This window comes from Prionailurus bengalensis, chromosome C1 (assembly GCF_016509475.1).
Source record: "Prionailurus bengalensis isolate Pbe53 chromosome C1, Fcat_Pben_1.1_paternal_pri, whole genome shotgun sequence".
NCBI lineage: Eukaryota > Metazoa > Chordata > Mammalia > Carnivora > Felidae > Prionailurus > Prionailurus bengalensis.
In genome coordinates, this window is record NC_057345.1 from 82,531,926 (window position 1) to 82,550,735 (window position 18,810).

Below are 18,810 nucleotides of genomic sequence, written 5' to 3' on the forward strand. Positions count from 1 at the left end.
CTCAGTCAGTTAAGCATCCAACTCTTGGTTTTGGCTTAGGATCTGATTTCACAGTTCAGGAGTTTGAGCCCCATGTTGGGCTTTGCACTGCCAGTGGAGAGCCTGCTTGAGATTCTCGCCCTCTCTGTCTGCCCCTTCCCTGCTAGCATGTGAATGTGTATGCTCTTTCTCTCTTTCTCTCTCTCTCTCTCAATAAATAAATAAACTTAAAAAAAAAAAAGAAACTTTGACATAAATTAAAACCACATTGAGCTACTACCATGTACTGTGTCAGATTGCCTATGATTAAGATGGGTAATGCCAGATGTTGGTAACAAGGTTGGGAAGCTGGAACTTTCATATATACATGCTAAGAATATAAATTAGTAGACTTATGTTTAAAAACTTGAAATATGTAGTAAAGCTGAGCATATACATAATCTTTGTCTTAGTAAATCCATCCTAGTTACATACCTGAGAAAATATGTAATATGTGCATCAGAAGATATGTATGAGAAAGTTCATGGAACACTAATACATAATAGTCCCAAACTAGAAATCATCTACATGTTCAGCAGCAGTAGAATATGTTGTGGCATATTCATTTGTTGGAATTTCTTAGAATACAAAAAGAATGATCAAGCTACTTATACTTGCAAAACATGGATGTATATCATAAAAATAATGTTTAGTGAAAGAAGCCAGACCAAAGTAGAACACAGATGATGCCATTTTATATAACTGGGAGAAAGCATGAATGTGGCCTCTAGGGTTTTGACAATGCTCTATTTTTATCTAGTCATTTTATAGATATGTCCAATTTGTGATGTTTTATTGAGCTGTATACTCTTAGGATCTGTGTCCTTTTATATGTATATGTAATAGTTCACTAAGTTCAGTTAAAATCTTTGTTTGCAAGCCAACTCTGTTTCATCAGTTAAAAAAAATATGGAAAGTTATTTGTTAATGATAGTAGAAAACCTAATTGTTAAGCTAAAAAGAGAAGATGGAGAAAAGTGAATAGTACTGGGGGGAAAGGTATGTAATAGACATATCGCACACACACACCTAGGTGATATATGGAAGGGTACCCATGATAATATCGGTATGGAATGGGTATGAGAAAGGATACAGGGTGACAGGGTTGCAGAGGAAACTTTTAACCTTTTGTTCCATTTGGATAGTATATCATGTGATTCCTGTTTTAAAAAGACATTCCATTATTTGAAGTAGGAGATGTTAGTATTTTCCTAAGTTGTGATATTCCCATGCTTGCAATAACATAAATATATGTAAGGACATGCTTCACTAGTGAAGGAAGTAATATTGCAGTACACTAGTTAAAATACTTCAAGTCACCTCAGCCAATATATAGATCTGTAGGTCATATTATTGTTTAATTAGCATTTAAATAATGAGGTTTGACCAGATGGGCATGTGGTCTCTGAATTCCAAACTGCGTGATCTCCTGGTTATGGGACATGTCAATGAAATGACTTTTTTTGTTTGTTTGTTTCCAGCTTTGTTGAGATAAAAATTGATACATTGTGTAAGTTTAAGGTATATATTGTGTTGATTTGACACACTTACGGATTGCAGAATTATTTCTACCATAGTATATGTGCTTTCAAAATTACCAGTTTTGTTTATTCTCCTATCTTTTGTGTTCGCCTTCCTTTTCATTTATCATGCTCAGTTTATATTCCTATTCATCTGCCAGTACAGCTTTTTCTTTTTAAAAAAATTTTTTTTTTCAAAGTTTATTTATTTTTGGGACAGAGAGAGACAGAGCATGAACAGGGGAGGGGCAGAGAGAGAGGGAGACACAGAATCGGAAACAGGCTCCAGGCTCTGAGCCATCAGCCCAGAGCCTGACGCGGGGCTCGAACTCACGGACCGCGAGATCGTGACCTGGCTGAAGTCGGACGCTTAACTGACTGCGCCACCCAGGCGCCCCCAGTACAGCTTTTTCAAACTGTAAAACAATGCAGTACTATTTGTTGTTGTTACTTAACAATTATTTGCCTTTATATAGGTTTTTTGACCCCAGATAGGTAGAAATACTATTTCCTTACTGGTGAATCTATCATAGTAGTAATACTCTAGTATGTATATTTTTTCACATTTTAAAATCTCAGAAATTAGATGTGTCTCAGACATTAAGATGTGTCTTAAGTGTCGTTGATTTGTCTGGTTTAATTAGTAGTATTTTAGAAGTTATGCTACTATGAAAAAGACTTAATATATGTCCTGAATATTCCTCCTTTAAGATTGTATTAGAAATAATAAACTTTACAGGAGTTCTTTTGGATAATCTGGTAATCCCCTTGCTGAGGTTTACTGGGTACCTTTTTTATGGAGTGAATAATGTTAAGTTGAAGTTTTATTCTCTAAAAGTTTCTGTTTAAAACATTTTCTGATGTTATGAATCTGCCAAACTATATTTTGTTCTTTTGAAAATAAGTTACGTTGCCTTTCTTCGTTTTTTCAATTATCTAGGTCCCAAACCTTAGATAATTGTTTTGAAGTAAATACCAGTAGGATACTTGAATTATAAACCGATAATACCTGGCTCATGGTAGGAGCTCCAAAGTATTTATTGAATGATTGTTAAATTTTGTTTAATCTGTGTGTGTTGTAGAAAAAATGAACTAATAGTGTAATATGTAGCAAAGTTTAAATGAAAATATGGAGTGTGTTTCTAAAGTGCTTATCTTTTAATTTTCAGCGTGCTCAAGCAGTTCTTCAAGCTGTGACAGCTGTCCAGACAGCAAATACGCCTCTTAGTGGCACCACAGTTAGTGAGAGTGCAGTGACTCCAGCCCAGAGTCCAGTGCTTAGAATAATTATTGACAATATGTACTACCCTGTAACACTTGATGTTCTTCACCAAGTAAGTTTAACTTAATTTTCGTGTTTACCTATAAATTGGAGAAATAAAGATAACAGTAGATAAATAATATTTTGATTTTAATTTTTTAACAGATATTTTCAAAGTTTGGTGCTGTATTAAAGATCATCACATTTACAAAAAATAACCAGTTTCAGGCTCTTCTCCAGTATGGTGATCCAGTAAATGCTCAACAAGCAAAACTAGTAAGTCTGGCGCTTGCTTTTTTTTTTTTTTTTTTTTTTTTTTTTTTTTATAGATAGTGATCTTTTTCAATGGTGGGTACACATAAACACATATATTGCTGATGTTACTAATACGGACATGACTTGGCAATACCATGTAGCATTGTAGATGGCACAAATTGGTGTCATTTAGATACAATTAGAAAAGCTTAGTATTTGTGATAGAAATGTTTATTTCTAAGGATAGTTCTATCTATAGTTATCTATAATATTGATTTCTATTACTGTCCATTTTTGATTTAGGTCCAAAGTTTTATGCTCCTGAGGATATGGCAGGATATATTGTGCATGAACACCAGTAAAGATTTTGAGTGTTTTCCAGTGGGAGTTTCAGAGTAATTAATTTAGCTATCAAGACACTTGGTCTGAAATAATCATCACACATGTGGTTCAGATATTATGATAAGCTCTCAGTGTACTTAAGACTACAGTATATTTAATACTCTTTAAAGCCTTTTTTTAAGACTGCTTTTTTGAATAGATTCCTGATCTGCTTTTTATTCACATCATTTACGTTTTTTTGTTGTTATATATGGAGGATAAGAAACTACTAAAAGAAGTAAAATATCTTCCCATATCATGACCACTATTGAAAACTGCATATCATATCTTTGCTACCAACTGCCTTAATCTTCTATTTGTGTATCGTATTTAAATCTACCTTTGCTCTAGCTCTTTAACGTCTTGTGCCGTGTTATCTCATTGTGATTATTATTCTGTTAAACGATTAAATATTCATTATTAAACCATTGCATCAGCTGTCTTCTCTTCCTTTACCTTCTGTCTTACCTCTTTTTTTTCCCTTTTACTCATACTTTCAAATAATTATGGTCTGTAATAGTTCAGTGCTTCCTCTAGATCAAGATAGATTGTATTGAACCCAGACCATTTTTGATTGTTTCATTGTGTTTCCAACTTCAGCATGTCATTTGGGGAGCAAAAATAGCTTCAGATATTTTTGCTATACCGTTTATATTGGCATAATTGAAATGTTTACCAAGTGCTGTTATCTCGTTTTTTTCCTAATATGTAGTCAACAGAACAGGAATTATTCTTGTGTTACAAGGGGATGCTAATATTTAAAGAGGTAAATTACTTACAATGTTCATTATATGTAAGGTAGACATATTTTCAGTCTGATTTTCTCCAGTGTGTTGCTACTCACTTGTTCTTAAGTTACATGATCTAATCTTATTATATTTTCCTTTTCAGGCATACATTAACACTTGGGATTCTTTTTTCCAAAAATATTGATTTCTCTTTACATGTCCCTGACCTCTAACTTTGGAGATATTATATATTTAAAGAGTAACCAAAATCCATGTGGTATGAGGTTTGATCAGTAGCAGACGGTCTAGAAGCCAGGATGTTTATGGCACTTTTCACAGCTTCCAAATATTTAAATGTAGTGCATGTTTTTCTTAATGTGGAATATTTTTTGTCATCCCTTCTGATGGAGAGGGGAGAGTATTTGGTAGAAGGCAATGGAATGGAATTTAATTTGAAATTACACTGCATTTGGGGTATAATCCAATGGGGAAAGTAGTTTATGTGTTTTGTCTGAGGTAATCTATAGTAATGAGAACAAAAGATTCTACTTTAATTATGTTATCAGATATTTGAGGTTTAAATTTAACCAGTCGTCTGTGCAGGATAATAAGCATCAAGTATTTGTGAGGGTTACACTCAATCATGTCTTCTCTACAAAGATCTACAGTTGTAATTCCGAGGGAGTTATTAGGTAATTATTTAATATTCATTATTTAACTATTCTGGTATCTGAACTGGACATTGTTTCACTTATTAGAGAAGGAAAAAAGAGGTCGTTTCCCGAACTTGCTTGCCCCATTATCTTGTAATCCAGATTCCTTGTTAAAACATATACTTTTGATGACTCTAGTAATCTTTCTTCATGCCTGTATCCAGACTGTTGGGTGTACCTAGAGAATATCCTGTAATCTAGCAGTTGATACCGGTTGAAGTTTATCAGCATTAATTACAAATAGGCCCTCTATTCTGCTTGACAAATGTCACCACATTTCTCCAGCATGCTGTCCCATTTTTCACAAAGACTGTATCAGAAAATTAGTCTACCAACTCTCTTCACTCCTCCTTATGAGTTTGCCTACTATTTCTCAGAAAAAATAGAAAGTATCAGATGGAAACTCCCATCAGCTTTTCTCACAAAATCCACTTATACCACACCTATCGTTCTCTTCTAATAAAAGGCATAGATAACTTTAGGACAAGTAAACACCAGATCCTGTCTTCTTCTCCCCTTCAAGAGACTTTGCACTATCGTTCATCCCCTCTTTCTCTTACATTTTTCTCTGTGTTGGCTACTTGTCACCAGTGTCACAAGCATCATTAAATTTCTCTCATTTTGAGTGAATTTACCCTGAACTCCACATATGTATCACCCTTTCTTCTCCCTTTTCATTTATAGCCAGACCTACTAAATAAGCTCTCTTTGTTTGCTGTGTATACTTTTTCCCTTTTTATTTCCTCACCTACTATAATTTGGCTTCAGCCCCGATTTACTCAAATTATTCTTCCCAGTGTCCCCAGGATCACTACAGTAGGTAAATCTCACCAGCCTTATTCAGTCCTTACCCTCTAGGTACCTTTGATACAGTGTGAGCCATTCTCTTTCTTAAAATCTTCTCTTCTCCTGGCCTCAACACTTCTTGCCTAGATATGTTCCACCTCTCTTTGTCTCATCATATCCTTTCCCTTCTTTCTGCCTGGGGGACTTCACCTGTTCCCATAGCTCAATTATACCTTCATGACTCTGACTTGCCCACGTGGCTCTTTCTAGCTCAGATCTCTTCTGAGAGACCCAGACTAGGAACTTAGTGGACCATTAAGCACCTTCAGACTTAGTGTGATCAGTTCAGCTCCTGTCACCTACCCACTCAGCCTTTCTTCCCACCCACCCCCCCCCAAAAAAAAAAAAAAAAACCAAACCCTTCCTCATCTGTGTCAGTAAAAAGCTCAGGGTATCAAATTCCATGTTGGTAACAAGCCAGAAAACATGTCTTTTATTTCTCTTCCTTTCATCCTACCATCAAATCTTATTCTCATCCTAAATTTCTGTTGAATCTATCCTTTTGTCTCCCAGCTCTCTTGCACACCACCCTCGTCTAAACCAGGTGTTATTCAAAGTGCTGGTCTCTGATGGTACCAGGAGCGTTTGCCAAAATACAAGTCAGCATACTTCTAGTAGTGTGTTTAGTGTGCTGTTAATACAGAATCTGACACACTCCTTTTCATGCAGAGTGATTTGGACAGCTAGTCCAAGAATCCCAGAAGGCCTCTGACTCACCTCACCACTTTGAGTTCTTCCCCTACACTTATTTTTCTCCCGAGCACTAAGGATGATTCAACATAAAGTCCTATTACTTCCATTCTCAGTGCCCTTCAGTGACTGGCTTTTGTCCTTAGTATAAACTTCTCAGCCCTTAACATGGCTTACAGAACTTTAAAGCAATCCTCAGTGTTTGTCTTTCCAATCTCATCTCTCCTCTTTTAACTAAATTGGAATTTTTAAAAAGTTTTTCCTTTTATTTATTTTAGAGAGAGTGCGTAGGTGGGGGAGTGGGACAGAGGAGGAGGAGGAGGAGGAGGAGACAGAGAATCCTAAGCAGGCTCCATGCTCAGCACAGAGCTCAACACGGGACTCATTTCCACAACGCTGGGATCATGACCCAAGCTGAAATCAAGAGTTGGACACTCAAGTAACTGAGCCACCCAGGCACCCCAACTATATTGGACTTTGTAAAATAGCTTGCATATGCTGTATTTTCTCTGATTTCTCAGGCTTAGAACCTGATGTTTCATTTGGCTTCTACTGCTTTCTCTTTGTCTTTTTATGTCCACCTCTACCTGTCTTCCTCTTTCAGGTTTAGAAGTCTCTGAGAAGTCTTCCATAAACTTCCAGCTACATCACATCCCTTCCTTTATTCTCACTACCACACATCAAATTTGTAATTACTTGTGAGATGTCTATATTTTGTTTTCCTATAGTTATATAAGAGTGGGTGGCTCTTCTGCTTTGTTCCTAGAACATATATTCCTAGAACATAGCACGGTGTATAGCACATTGTAGGTATTAGAACTTTCATACTGTGTCACAACTCTCCTAGCACTTGTGGGGAACATCACCTGCTGTGCTACAGATCTCTTCCTGTTTTGCAGTCATCCTTGTATATCTCAGTATACTACAAAATGAATTGGTTCTAAACTTTGGAGTTCAGTTGCCACATTTTTAAAAAAGTTTTTTTAATGTTTATTTTTGAGGAAGACAGAGTGTGAGCAGGGGAGGGGCAGGGAGAGAGCGAGAGACACAGAATTTGAAGCAGGCTCCAAGCTCTGAGCTGTCAGCACAGAGCCCAACATGGGGCTTGAACTCATGAACTATGAGATCATGACCTGAGCCGAAGTCAGGCACTCAATGGACTGAGTCACCCAGGCGCCCCTCACTTGCTACATTTTTATGCTTATTAAGACAATGAAGGCTATATAAAAAACAGATTAACAGTGGAGCATTAGTGAGTGTTGGAAAAATTCAACAATCTCTTGAATTTGTCCCAAGGTTCATATATATTTCAGTCCAGTCTTCAAAAGTCTGCAAAAAAAAAAAAAACAAAAAACTGGTCTACTACTAAAGTACTATAGTTCTAGATGTATACATATAATGGATCTTGGTCTATGTAAACATCAGGCTTAATCTATTGATCTATTATCAGAAGAACTTGTTTCATTTTCATGGTGATTTAGCTAAACATTCTTCATTTCTGAACTATTGTTTTATACAGTAAATGTTTATTCTTCTAATGAAAAATTAATATATTCCCTTGTTCTTTAGTTTCTTCTAGGCTTACATCCAGCTGGAGTAGCAATTGTGATTATATAGGAGCAGGAAAAAAAACCCATAATAATCATAACAGCAGCATGGTCTTTTTATAACTCACATTATACTTACACATATGTGATCTTTTGTTTAATCCTCAAAGTAACCTGTGAGGATCATGGCAGCCATTACCATCTTTGTTTTCCAGATTAAGAAAGATCCTGATACTCAGAGAGGTTAAGTAACTTGCTCAGTATGACGTAATTGAATGTAGACTTTCAGCTCTAGAGCCTGTACTCTTCTATTCCAGAGCTTTCCTGGGATGATGTTGGATTTTCTAATTCAAGTTATTTTGATTCAGGTTGAACACCTCAAGTTACGGAAATAATAGTTTTTGCCCTGCTTTATGGGACTTGCTATTATACCGTATAGTGATACTTACTTGGCTTGAGGCACTTCATAAAATGTGTCATCAAACAAAAGTTACCTTACAAAATTCTAACAATTCTTCTAAGTACTGCCATCCAGCAAAAAATGTGTATAATAAAATTAAAGTATCATGCAGACTATTATGGTATGACTTTGACAGGACTGTCATCCTTGTTTATTTTTTTAAATTATTTGCAGATATTTTGAATTAAAAGCATTAGCAAATGTGTTCAACTGGTTGTATTTTAGATTTAAGTAGCACTTGCTATTTAAAGAAGATAGTATTTGTGGAAACAAATAATGTACAGCTGGGATAACGAAGAATGATGCATGATACTTGGTCCCTTTCCTGGTGGCTTTTATGTGCAGGTCTTCAATATTGGGTTTTATTGTCGAAATCCTATTTCTTGCTAATTTTCATTCCTTAAGACTGCTGATATACTTTATTCACTTTTACAGGCCCTAGATGGTCAGAATATTTATAATGCTTGCTGTACACTAAGGATTGATTTTTCCAAACTTGTGAATTTGAATGTAAAATACAACAATGATAAAAGTAGGGATTATACTCGACCTGATCTTCCATCTGGGGATGGACAACCTGCATTGGACCCAGCTATTGCTGCAGCATTTGCCAAGGAGACCTCTCTCTTAGGTATGATTTTTATTGTCTATACCACTTTTCTCCCATTTTGCCAAATGGGAAAGTGCCTATTAAAACTACAGTAAGTATAATAAATCCTCCATTTTGGAATTTAAGAAATTGTGTTAGGTTATTATTTTTTTTTTATGATGTATATGAATGCTGTTGGGAGAAAAGCTTAAAGTGTTAATTACAGTTCTATCAGCTATATTCCTTTCATCATCCTCAGCTTCTCTGTCAAAATAAAAGAAGAGCTCTAATAAAGAAATACTGTTGAGTTATTTACACGTTAAACTTGATTACACACTGTCTTGGTCTATGTCTAGAGTCTTTGTGCATATTCTTTAGTCTTTAGCAATTCTGATTGCTTTAATTTAGCACTGCACAGAAACGGTGAAAAGTGAACAGGTGAAACATGTAATGGGATTAGTCATATGGGTTTTTTCAATGATATAATCTGTCTCTTAAAAAACAATTTAAACGAAGAATTCGCTATGAAAATTTATTCTGGTATTCACATTTTGTCTCAATCATTTATATTTCACCTTGTTCTACAATGGATTTGAGTCACCTCCCATAAAAAAAAAAGCAAAAATTCGCAACAACTAGTTGATGGAGTAAAGATGAAGATAATAGGGAATGAAGAATAGGGAAAATGTTACTTTGTAAGTAAAATGAGTGATTTATAACTTAGGATGAAATTTTAGTTTTATTTGCTGTGTTTCAGAAATTCTTGACATTTGATATTTGTAAGATTTTCTTTAAATCAGAGTGTGTCCATATGGAACCCAAGATTGAGGAGTTAAAAACTAGCTCTTACAGTTTAGTTTGTGTCCCTCAGTCAGAAAAAGCATATTATAATGAAGTAATTCTTATAAATAGATTTATATTTATTGTGGATATGTAACAATGGTGTTTTCCATTGAAAGTGCAGTATAAGTGATACATCTGTGAACAGAGACACCCTAATGCACAAGAGAAGCAGTTGACATTTGAAATTAATTCTGGTGACTTCAGACCAAACTGACCCTTTATTCTAATGTTCTAACACATCTAGCACAAGCCCTAACTGTCTATCATGACTTTTAACAGAGTCTTAAGGTTGGTAATATTTTTTTCTGACAGAATCTGTATCACAGTGTGGGCCTACTTTAAGCCTTTACTCCCTTAACTTGGCTTCTTAAATTGATTATTTTGTAATGTACCATTTTAAAGGTAAAGGCAAGAGTGAGACAATGAGTGATACATGATCTTTGATTATAATCCTTACTGTAGATTCTTCAATTCTTTACTGATAGAAATGATACGATTTTTACAGAAGAGAAAACATCAACATTTATTGAGTAGCTTCTAGGTCCTAGGCATTCTAATAGGCGCACTGTACAGTCACATTATTTAATCCTTAAAATAACCAAAGCAGATGACGTCTCTCTTTTGAGAAGTTTAAAAATTCACATGGAACTCGTTGAACAATTTAAGGGTAAAATACCAAGAAATTCCAGCTAGTGACAAGCATAGGACCATAACAATCAGTTCCTTGGACTCTTAAGGAGTTTGTGTGTGTGCTCATTTGGGTATAGTTAGATGTGCCTCTGTGTGTTTGGATTCTGGATGGAATACAGGTTAGAAGTCATGAAGATTCTTCTAGGGAGTTCATCACTGTTTTCCTTGTAACCTCATAGCCCTGATGAAATTTTTTTTTAAGTAATAGTAAAACATTTTTCTCATAAAAAATATGAAGCACTGGCATAATTAACTTGTGTCTTCCTCTGTACTTTCATTATCCATTTTTCATGTATTGTGTATTTTTGCACTAAAAGCATATGAGTAAAGTTCACTCCTTAATAAATAAATGTGGCTAGTGTCTTCTCCTTCACTCTGTTTTGACTATTTTAATATATCTTTGTTTCTGCACTCTTGCTTGATAAGGAAAAAGGAAATGTTTTGTAGTGGAAATATGTGAATTCACCTTTTACTAAATGATTTCATCGTTTATCTATTTCAGTGGTTTTGCATTTTGTTATAACTGGGTTTTGTTTAAGTATCCCCAGATATTTTTTGAATGTTAGGGGAGTTACAAGATTCAAAAATCAGATAATGGAATGGACTCTGATAGTTTTGATCATTTACAAGAGGTAACCACTGTTAATATTTTTGCTCTTATTTTCTATGTAAATATGTATTTTTGTACAAAATTAAAATCACATTGCAGTTTTGTGATATGTTCTAATTGTTATTTTGTAAGAATTTTTTTGAAAACTAATTTTAATATTTTTGAAAGTACCTTTGTTGGACATTGAATCTTCTTCTATACTCTTTATTAGTATATATGGCATGTGACAGATACCCTGTACATAACTTTTTGTCTTTCAAATTATTCCCTTAAACTAGATGCCTAGAGCTAGAATTACTAAATCAAAAAAAGTGTTAAAGACTCCTGATTCTTACTGCAAATTTCTTTCTAGAAAGGTGATATTAAACTAATATGAATGGTACATGAGGCTAGCTATTCCACTTTTTTCCCTACTAGCATTGAGTATTATTTTTTTGATTTACTGGATATTAATTTGATAAGAATGTGTCAGGTTATTTTAATTTTTTATTATGAGCTAGCTTGTAATTTTTAAATGCTTACTAGACAGAAGTCTCTGAATTGGTTTCTTTCTGTTGGGATGTACATGTAAAATGTGTTTTAAGGTTATCCATATTTCATATAAGCTGAGTCTTCAACTTGATTCACACAGTATTTTACACTAGCCAGTTTATAGAAAAATTATTTTTAAATTTATCTCAATCCAAAGATATCTATTTATCGGACATGAAGTTAATTTTTTCCCCCACATTGGTGGATATTGTCATCTTTATAAGGAGCCACTTACTATTTTGCCTTTTATAGTAGCTTTCAGGCACCCTTTATAGCAACATCCAGTATTACTTTAGTAAGGTCATGCCCTCTGGAATGGTAACTAAATCTTTTCTATGTTTATTTGCCTGCAATGATATTTAATGTCAGGTGACTTCAACATACAACAAACTGGTATTGATGGTATTGATCCATTTCCTGCTGAGACTTCCTCAAGCAGTACTTGTTCAAAATGAAATAATTGATAGATGACCCTTTATTTCGAAGATTCTGTAAGAACACAAGTACTAAATATTTTCTGCAAATATTTAGGGAATTCACTTTACCTCGTATAATTTTATATCTAAGGATTTGGCTGAATTCGGAATCAATATTATACATTTTAATTGGTTTATTTTACATAATAGTTTATTAAGACTAGCATTTATACTTGGCTTCTCTTTTTCTTTTAGTGCTAGGGCTTACAGTGTCTCAGTGTCTCAGAAAATGTACTTCTTTCAAGAAGGGAGACCTAGTGCTTTGTAAATAATTAGAAATCTGACATCTAAATACATAATCACAAATCCAGCAGACTATTAGTTATTCACGTATTCTACTTCAAAGAACAAGGTGATAAAAATCCTTGAGATTATAAATTGAGATGTCGTTACTATGATCATTTTATCATGTTTAAGAAGTGTATTTAATTTATTAAGGGGCGGATCACTTTTAGGAAAATTGCTAGAAGTAATTTTTCATGATCATGTTGTCTTCATTTAAAAAATTAGGGAAGGTACCGTGTACAAAGTACTTTAGAGCTTTCCATGCGTTTTGAGTTGAATAAAGTAATTGTCATCCATTTCTTCATATGGCCTTAACAAAAGGCAGTACAAAACTTTTTATAGGAAATCTGTTGACGTCAAAATAATTGATAATTGAGGACCGATCTAACAAACATTTGTTCATAAAGGTAAATCTGTAGTTCTGTAGGACAGTGTCTCTCAAATTTTTCTGCGTGTCGAAATCACCAAGCCCTACCCTTACACTGAAAATAATGAGGAGTGTGTCCCAGTAGTTTGTAGTTTTTCAAGATCCCAAGATGGTTTTACTGTGTAGTGGAGTTGATAAATACAGAGAAAAGTTAGTAATTTTTAGATGCTAAATTTAGCTTGTTAGCAAAGTTAACAGAATTCTCAAAAAAATTCTTTATAGCTATTGAACAGTATTTTAATACTTTGTTTATTCATGCCAAATAAATATATTTTGGCATTTTTCTGATAGAATGTTGTCTAGCTGTTAAATTGAGGTTTTTTTCCTGTTTGTGATGCATAAAATTAACAAGTAAACTTTAAAATATTCTTTTAAAATTATTTTTAAGTAATTTCTGAAAGCTTTTGTTATTTTCGAATGGGTTATTCATATGGTAGGTTTTAAAAACTTTCTACTATCAAAGATTTCAGTCATCATATACCAGTATAGTGAATCCTACATTCCCATCATTTTGATTCAATAGTTTCCACACTTGTTTTATCTGTTCATCATTTTTTCTATTGTATTTTGAAGCAAATCCTTGACATCATGTCATGTCATCTCAAACATTACCATAATATCTTTAAAATAATGACATTTTCTTACCAAACCATAATATGATTATCACACCCATCAAATTTGACAGTGACTTCTTAATGTCATTGAGTACTCAATCCATCTTCAAATTTCCCCGGTTTTCTCAAAAAATGTATTTTAAGAGTTGCTTTGTTCAGAATATCCTCTCAGGGGCCATACATGACATCTGGTTATTTCTCTTAAGACCCTGGTAATCTGTAGTAGTACTCTCCCTTCATGCCCACCCTCAGATCCATTGACTTAATGAGGAAACCTAATTATTTTGAGAAAGTCCTACAGTCTGGATTGGTGTGGCTCTTTTTTGTAGTGTCATCTTAACTTGTTTCCATGTGAACCAGAAGTTAACTCCAAAAGCTTGATTAAATTTAGATTCTGTTATTTCTATTTCTCAAGAATATTCATAGGAATACTTCATAGGTGTTCTTGTTTCATGTTGTATGTCTATTGGAAGCATAAAACATCTGGTTATCCCACTTTTAGTCATGTTTTAAAATAGATTGTAGTTTAGGTGTTATGATCCTTCATTATATTGATCTAATGGTTTGAGAATCCACCAGTGATTGCTGCCTTAATTTATTCTATATGGGGGTTGCAAATGTTGCCTTCCTCCTCCCCATTCACATATCCCTTTCCATTAATTAGTTGAAAATCTTTGTAGAATTTTCCTTCATCAATCAAGGCTGTTTACCTTATAATTGGTTTGTTCTAGACAGTTAAATTCTTGCATTTATTTACTAGTTTTAGGTGGAAGAAATTGATGCCCAGCTTTTGTTTTTTGTTAATTATTTAAACCAGTTTATGAATGGGTACAACCTAGATTCTTCCCAACTTCTGCTTTAAACTTCAGAAACTGTAGGTTGCTTTTGCTTTAAACTTCAGAAACTGTAGGTTCTGGTAGCCCCAGAGTGGTTTGAGATAATGGCCTTAGCCCAGAGGTGAGCAGTTTTATTTATGTAATAATAATTTTTTATTTTGGTCGTAGCCAGTGGCCCAAAAAAAGAAAAGGGTGGTGGTGGATAAGGACTAAACAGAGCTAATTAAAATTTAAATATGTTTCTCCCCAAAAATAATATATCACCCTAAAATAAAGAACTGGGAAGCATTAGTGTTTCCTTACTAAATACCAAAAGAATATAAATCACTTCTCCTGCAGCTACTTATGAGGGAAAAAAGACCCACAGATATGAGTGTGAGTTGTTTTCTCAAAGGATTAACATCCCTTAGGTGTTCTTTTCCTTGTATCTGTGGGTATGTGCAGTCTGTCTGTTTATACATTTTTAATATGGTTCTATAAGATATGCAGTAAAAACAAACATCTTTTATGCAACATTGCAATATGCTGTTTCAGTAGGGTGATGGGGGGAAAACTACAAATCCAGACAAATTGGAAATTAATTAGTATGTCGCAATGAGCAATAGACCAGTACTCATCTATTTTCTTATATTTAAGTGATGCCCATGTTTTCCCATGTGTGGTTTTAAAATAAGATACTCATTATTGTCTTTTAGATATTACTTAATAAATTTAGGTTGTTACAGTATCCTCCAAAGTTGAATGCTATTTAGAAATTCTTGTGTGGTTTTTTTTTTTTTTTTCTGAACCATTCAGTAGCCTCAGAGCTTAGTCTGATTTCATTTAATTATTATGATGTAGGCCATTAAGTAGACTTTTTAAAAAAGATCCTTGTGGAAAGGAGTCTTTAGGATACTTTATACCACTTTCTAAGAAGTGGGGTCTTTTTGGATGATAGGTATTGACAGAAGAGATAAGCTGTTTTTTTCCTAACACTATTTGCTTTCCCTAGAAAAATATGGCTCCACTGTCAAAATGCCTAGATCTTTTGCATAATTCCCATGATAGGAATAAATATTTAGAAAATTATTAGTTTAAAAGTAGTTACTTAGATTCCACCTATATTGCTGCAGTTCTTCATTTCATTTATTTTGTAGCAAAAATATTTGAAATACTATGGCTTAGAATGAAATTGTCTGATGCATATGGATACTAATCACTAACCATTAATTGAGTATGCGTTATGTGCCAGGCATTGTTCCTAACCCTTGTGAGTTAGTCCTCACATTGTCCGTAAATGAAGTTAACCATTAACTGTCCGCCTGCTTTATCGACCTATAAACTGGAATACAAAAAGATGAGCAGTTTGCTCAGATTCTTGTAATTAGTGGGTGGCTGAGGTATTCAGGGATGCTGGCAGTCTGGCTCCAGAGTTCATACTCCTAACAGACAATTGAATAAAATATGCAGTAGATTAGTTGGGCCTCTTAGTCTGACTAAACTCCCCCCCCACCATGGAGTTAAAATAGAATAATGTCATACATATAGTAAATATGTAAGTCCTATAGTTTTAATTTCCTTTTTGTCCCTCCTATACTAAGGTGTTTTGTGTTGCCAAGACATTGGCTTTTTGTTGCCCAGCCCATTAGGTGTTGAACCTGGTTATTATATGATTGCAAAAACAAAAGTATTGTTCATATATCCGTTCAAAAGTGGATCCAAAATATAGCAAACTGAATTTCCATTTTTATGTTTTTATAAAATACACATTAAAACTTAAATACCAAAATCTTAATTTTAGCAAAGCCTGTCTATAATATTCTATTATAAGACTGAATTATAGCAAAGAAGATTCTGGTCATAAAATCAAGCCAAATAACTCATTTACTGCAGACACATTTGCAAGTCATCACCCAACAAAAACTAAGATAATTACAAGTACACACACATTCTAGAAATATTTCCCAGAATTATGAAACTACATAAATCTTTAAAGTGTATCGGTGAATATCATGACATCAAAATTTTTTTAAAAACCATATAATTAGAAAAGCAGTATTTTATCATATTAGACATAAATCATAAATCACACGAGAATATCTGTTCTAATTCACTGTCCCATATCTTTGGCTTTCTCATTTCATTTCTGTCTTAACATCTAAGAAGTAAGAAACTACGGTTGAACATGCCTATCTCCCTATGTGTGCATTCTTAGAAAATGATTCCGAGTCTTTGGATTATTGAACTATCCTCTGTTTTCTCAGGGCTGAATTTTTGAAATATTAATTTCTCAGTCTTTAAGATGTTTCTTTTAGAAAAGAAGTAATGAGAGCTGAGATAGAATTAAGTCCCAGAATTGATTGTAGTGTATTGGCTCAAGATTATAGTGAAAATGCTGGATCCTAAAAAATAAAGAGGTACTTGTTTAGATCACTGTGAGAACTACAAGGGATTATTGTCAAGCTCACACAGAAATGGGGGGGCAGGGAACAATGTAGGGGCAGAGCTAGAGCCAGAACTGAAGTCGTCGTTTGTGTAGTCTATATTCTTTCCTCTCACCATTGTGTTTTTATGAAAAAAAGGAAAAGGGGAAACAGATGAAGGAAGGGAGGACTTCTGAAATTGGTTGGAAAACCTGAGGGGATTCTGATCTCAATTTTAGACTTTCTGAACTTAAGTCTAGTGGATTTGTAGAGAACTCTTGAAAATAGATGAGGAAGTCGGCTGATGTTAAATAACAAAATGTTTGTGAATCAGTTTTGGGGTATGTTATGTGTTCTGTGTTCACTCTAATACTTAACCACATGAAAGTTTAGCCAGAGTACAAGATTGGATTTATCCAAGTCTGGCATTGAAGAATATCAAAGAAATTTAGGCTACATTGTGAAGTCAAGTCCAGGAAGAATAGAAAGGGCTAAAATAAATAAAGGCCACAAGTGGATTCAGTGGTTGTATGGGGTAGAATTGAGAAAGATGGAAGAATGAAGTCGGGAAAGGAGATTTAAATGTTAGAAATGGATGGCAAAACAAAAAGAAAAAAAGATGTAGCAAGAGAAGTTGCTGAAATGGATTGATGTAAAAATTATCAAAGTAGAAGTTTTAAAGAAATTGTGAGACCAGAGTGTTTGACATATCACAGGATGATAATAGGGGGTGAGAGAGGAGGAGGAATAAAGCCAGGTGCTTAAAAAGTCTATATAATGAGTGAAAATGTCCCGGTATCCTGATGGTTGTTTTGATGAGAAATGATTTCGTGCAGAAGCTGTCTTAATTGATGGTGGTGGGACAGCAGTCTGAAAGAAACACTGGGTGGTGGGGTAGAATGATGAATAATACATCCTTTCTCTTTCCTTTGGGGCAGGGTTTAGGGAGGTAAAAATGACTTTTTGAAAGGGTTATAAGAGAAGTTCCATGAGGACAAAGCAAGCTTTTAATTAAAAAGTTTCTCTAAGGAACACGTTGAAAAAGAAAAATTTGATTGTTAATGATAGAAAAGAATGGATTCCAGCAGGCACAATAAGGAATTGAAGGGTAGGTTTGTAGAAGAGGAGGCATGGATTGAGGATAGAATAACGTTTCTCATTTTTGTCAAAAGCAAAATTTTTAGTTTCAAATCAGGAAATAAAATGTTCTAAAACCTCCCTCCCCACCGAAAACCCAATACTTTATGAATTAGAAGGCCCTTCCAATATACTGTGTTCAGTAGTATGTGAGACTTAAAACTACCAGATGTCCTAAACAGGGTAAAGAAGTAAGACCAAGGGAAATAATTTAATGGACTTTGGATATAAGTTTTAGAATGGGAAATGAAGGGATAAAACAAATTGTGCATCCTTAAAAATCATGGGTAAAATAATCCTAAGGACAAGTCAAGAGAAGCCTAAGGGGATGAGACATGACTAAATGTATTAGAGGATCTTGGAACAAAAAAGAATATTAGATGCACACCAAGGAAATCTGACAAAGTATGGCTTCAGTTGATGATAATATATCAGTATTAGTTGATTAATTGCAATAATTATACTAACGTAAAATGTTAATGGGAAAAGGAAGTGTGCAGGTTATATAGGAACTCTGTAGAAGCTTCAGTTTTTCTGTAAATCTAAAACTGTTCTAAAATAAAAACCTTATTAAAAACCATGGATAAATTTGTAAATGATTTAAAGGAAGTTAACAAAAAGGTTAGTTTTTTGGGGCAGCTGGGTGGTTCAGTCAGTAAGCATCCGACTTCAGCTCAGGTCATGATCTCACAGTTCGTGAGTTCAAGCCCCACATCAGGCTCTGTGCTTACAGCTCAGAGCCTGGAGCCTGCTTCAGATTCTGTGTCTCCCTCTCTCTCTGCCCCTACCGCACTCACACACTGTCTCTCTCATAAATACATACATACATACATACATACTAAATATAAAAAATAAAAAAATAAATTAGGTTTTTTAATTCTTCTGGGCAAGATTAAGGATGTCTGTGTGACCTTAAGATAAATAAGTAATATCACTTCATCCTACTGGACT

At 34.3% G+C, this 18,810-nt stretch overlaps 1 protein-coding gene across 6 annotated transcripts in view; it reads left to right on the forward strand.

The window, feature by feature from the left end:
* Window positions 1–18,810, forward strand: part of PTBP2 (polypyrimidine tract binding protein 2) — an 82,964-nt gene that overhangs the window by 48,300 nt on the left and 15,854 nt on the right. For all 6 annotated transcript variants that reach the window (XM_043575636.1, XM_043575637.1, XM_043575638.1 and 3 more), the window contains 3 exons: window positions 2,708–2,872; window positions 2,965–3,075; window positions 8,855–9,050. In XM_043575636.1, coding sequence (XP_043431571.1) covers window positions 2,708–2,872; window positions 2,965–3,075; window positions 8,855–9,050 — 472 coding nt within the window. The remainder of the gene's footprint in view (window positions 1–2,707; window positions 2,873–2,964; window positions 3,076–8,854; window positions 9,051–18,810) is intronic.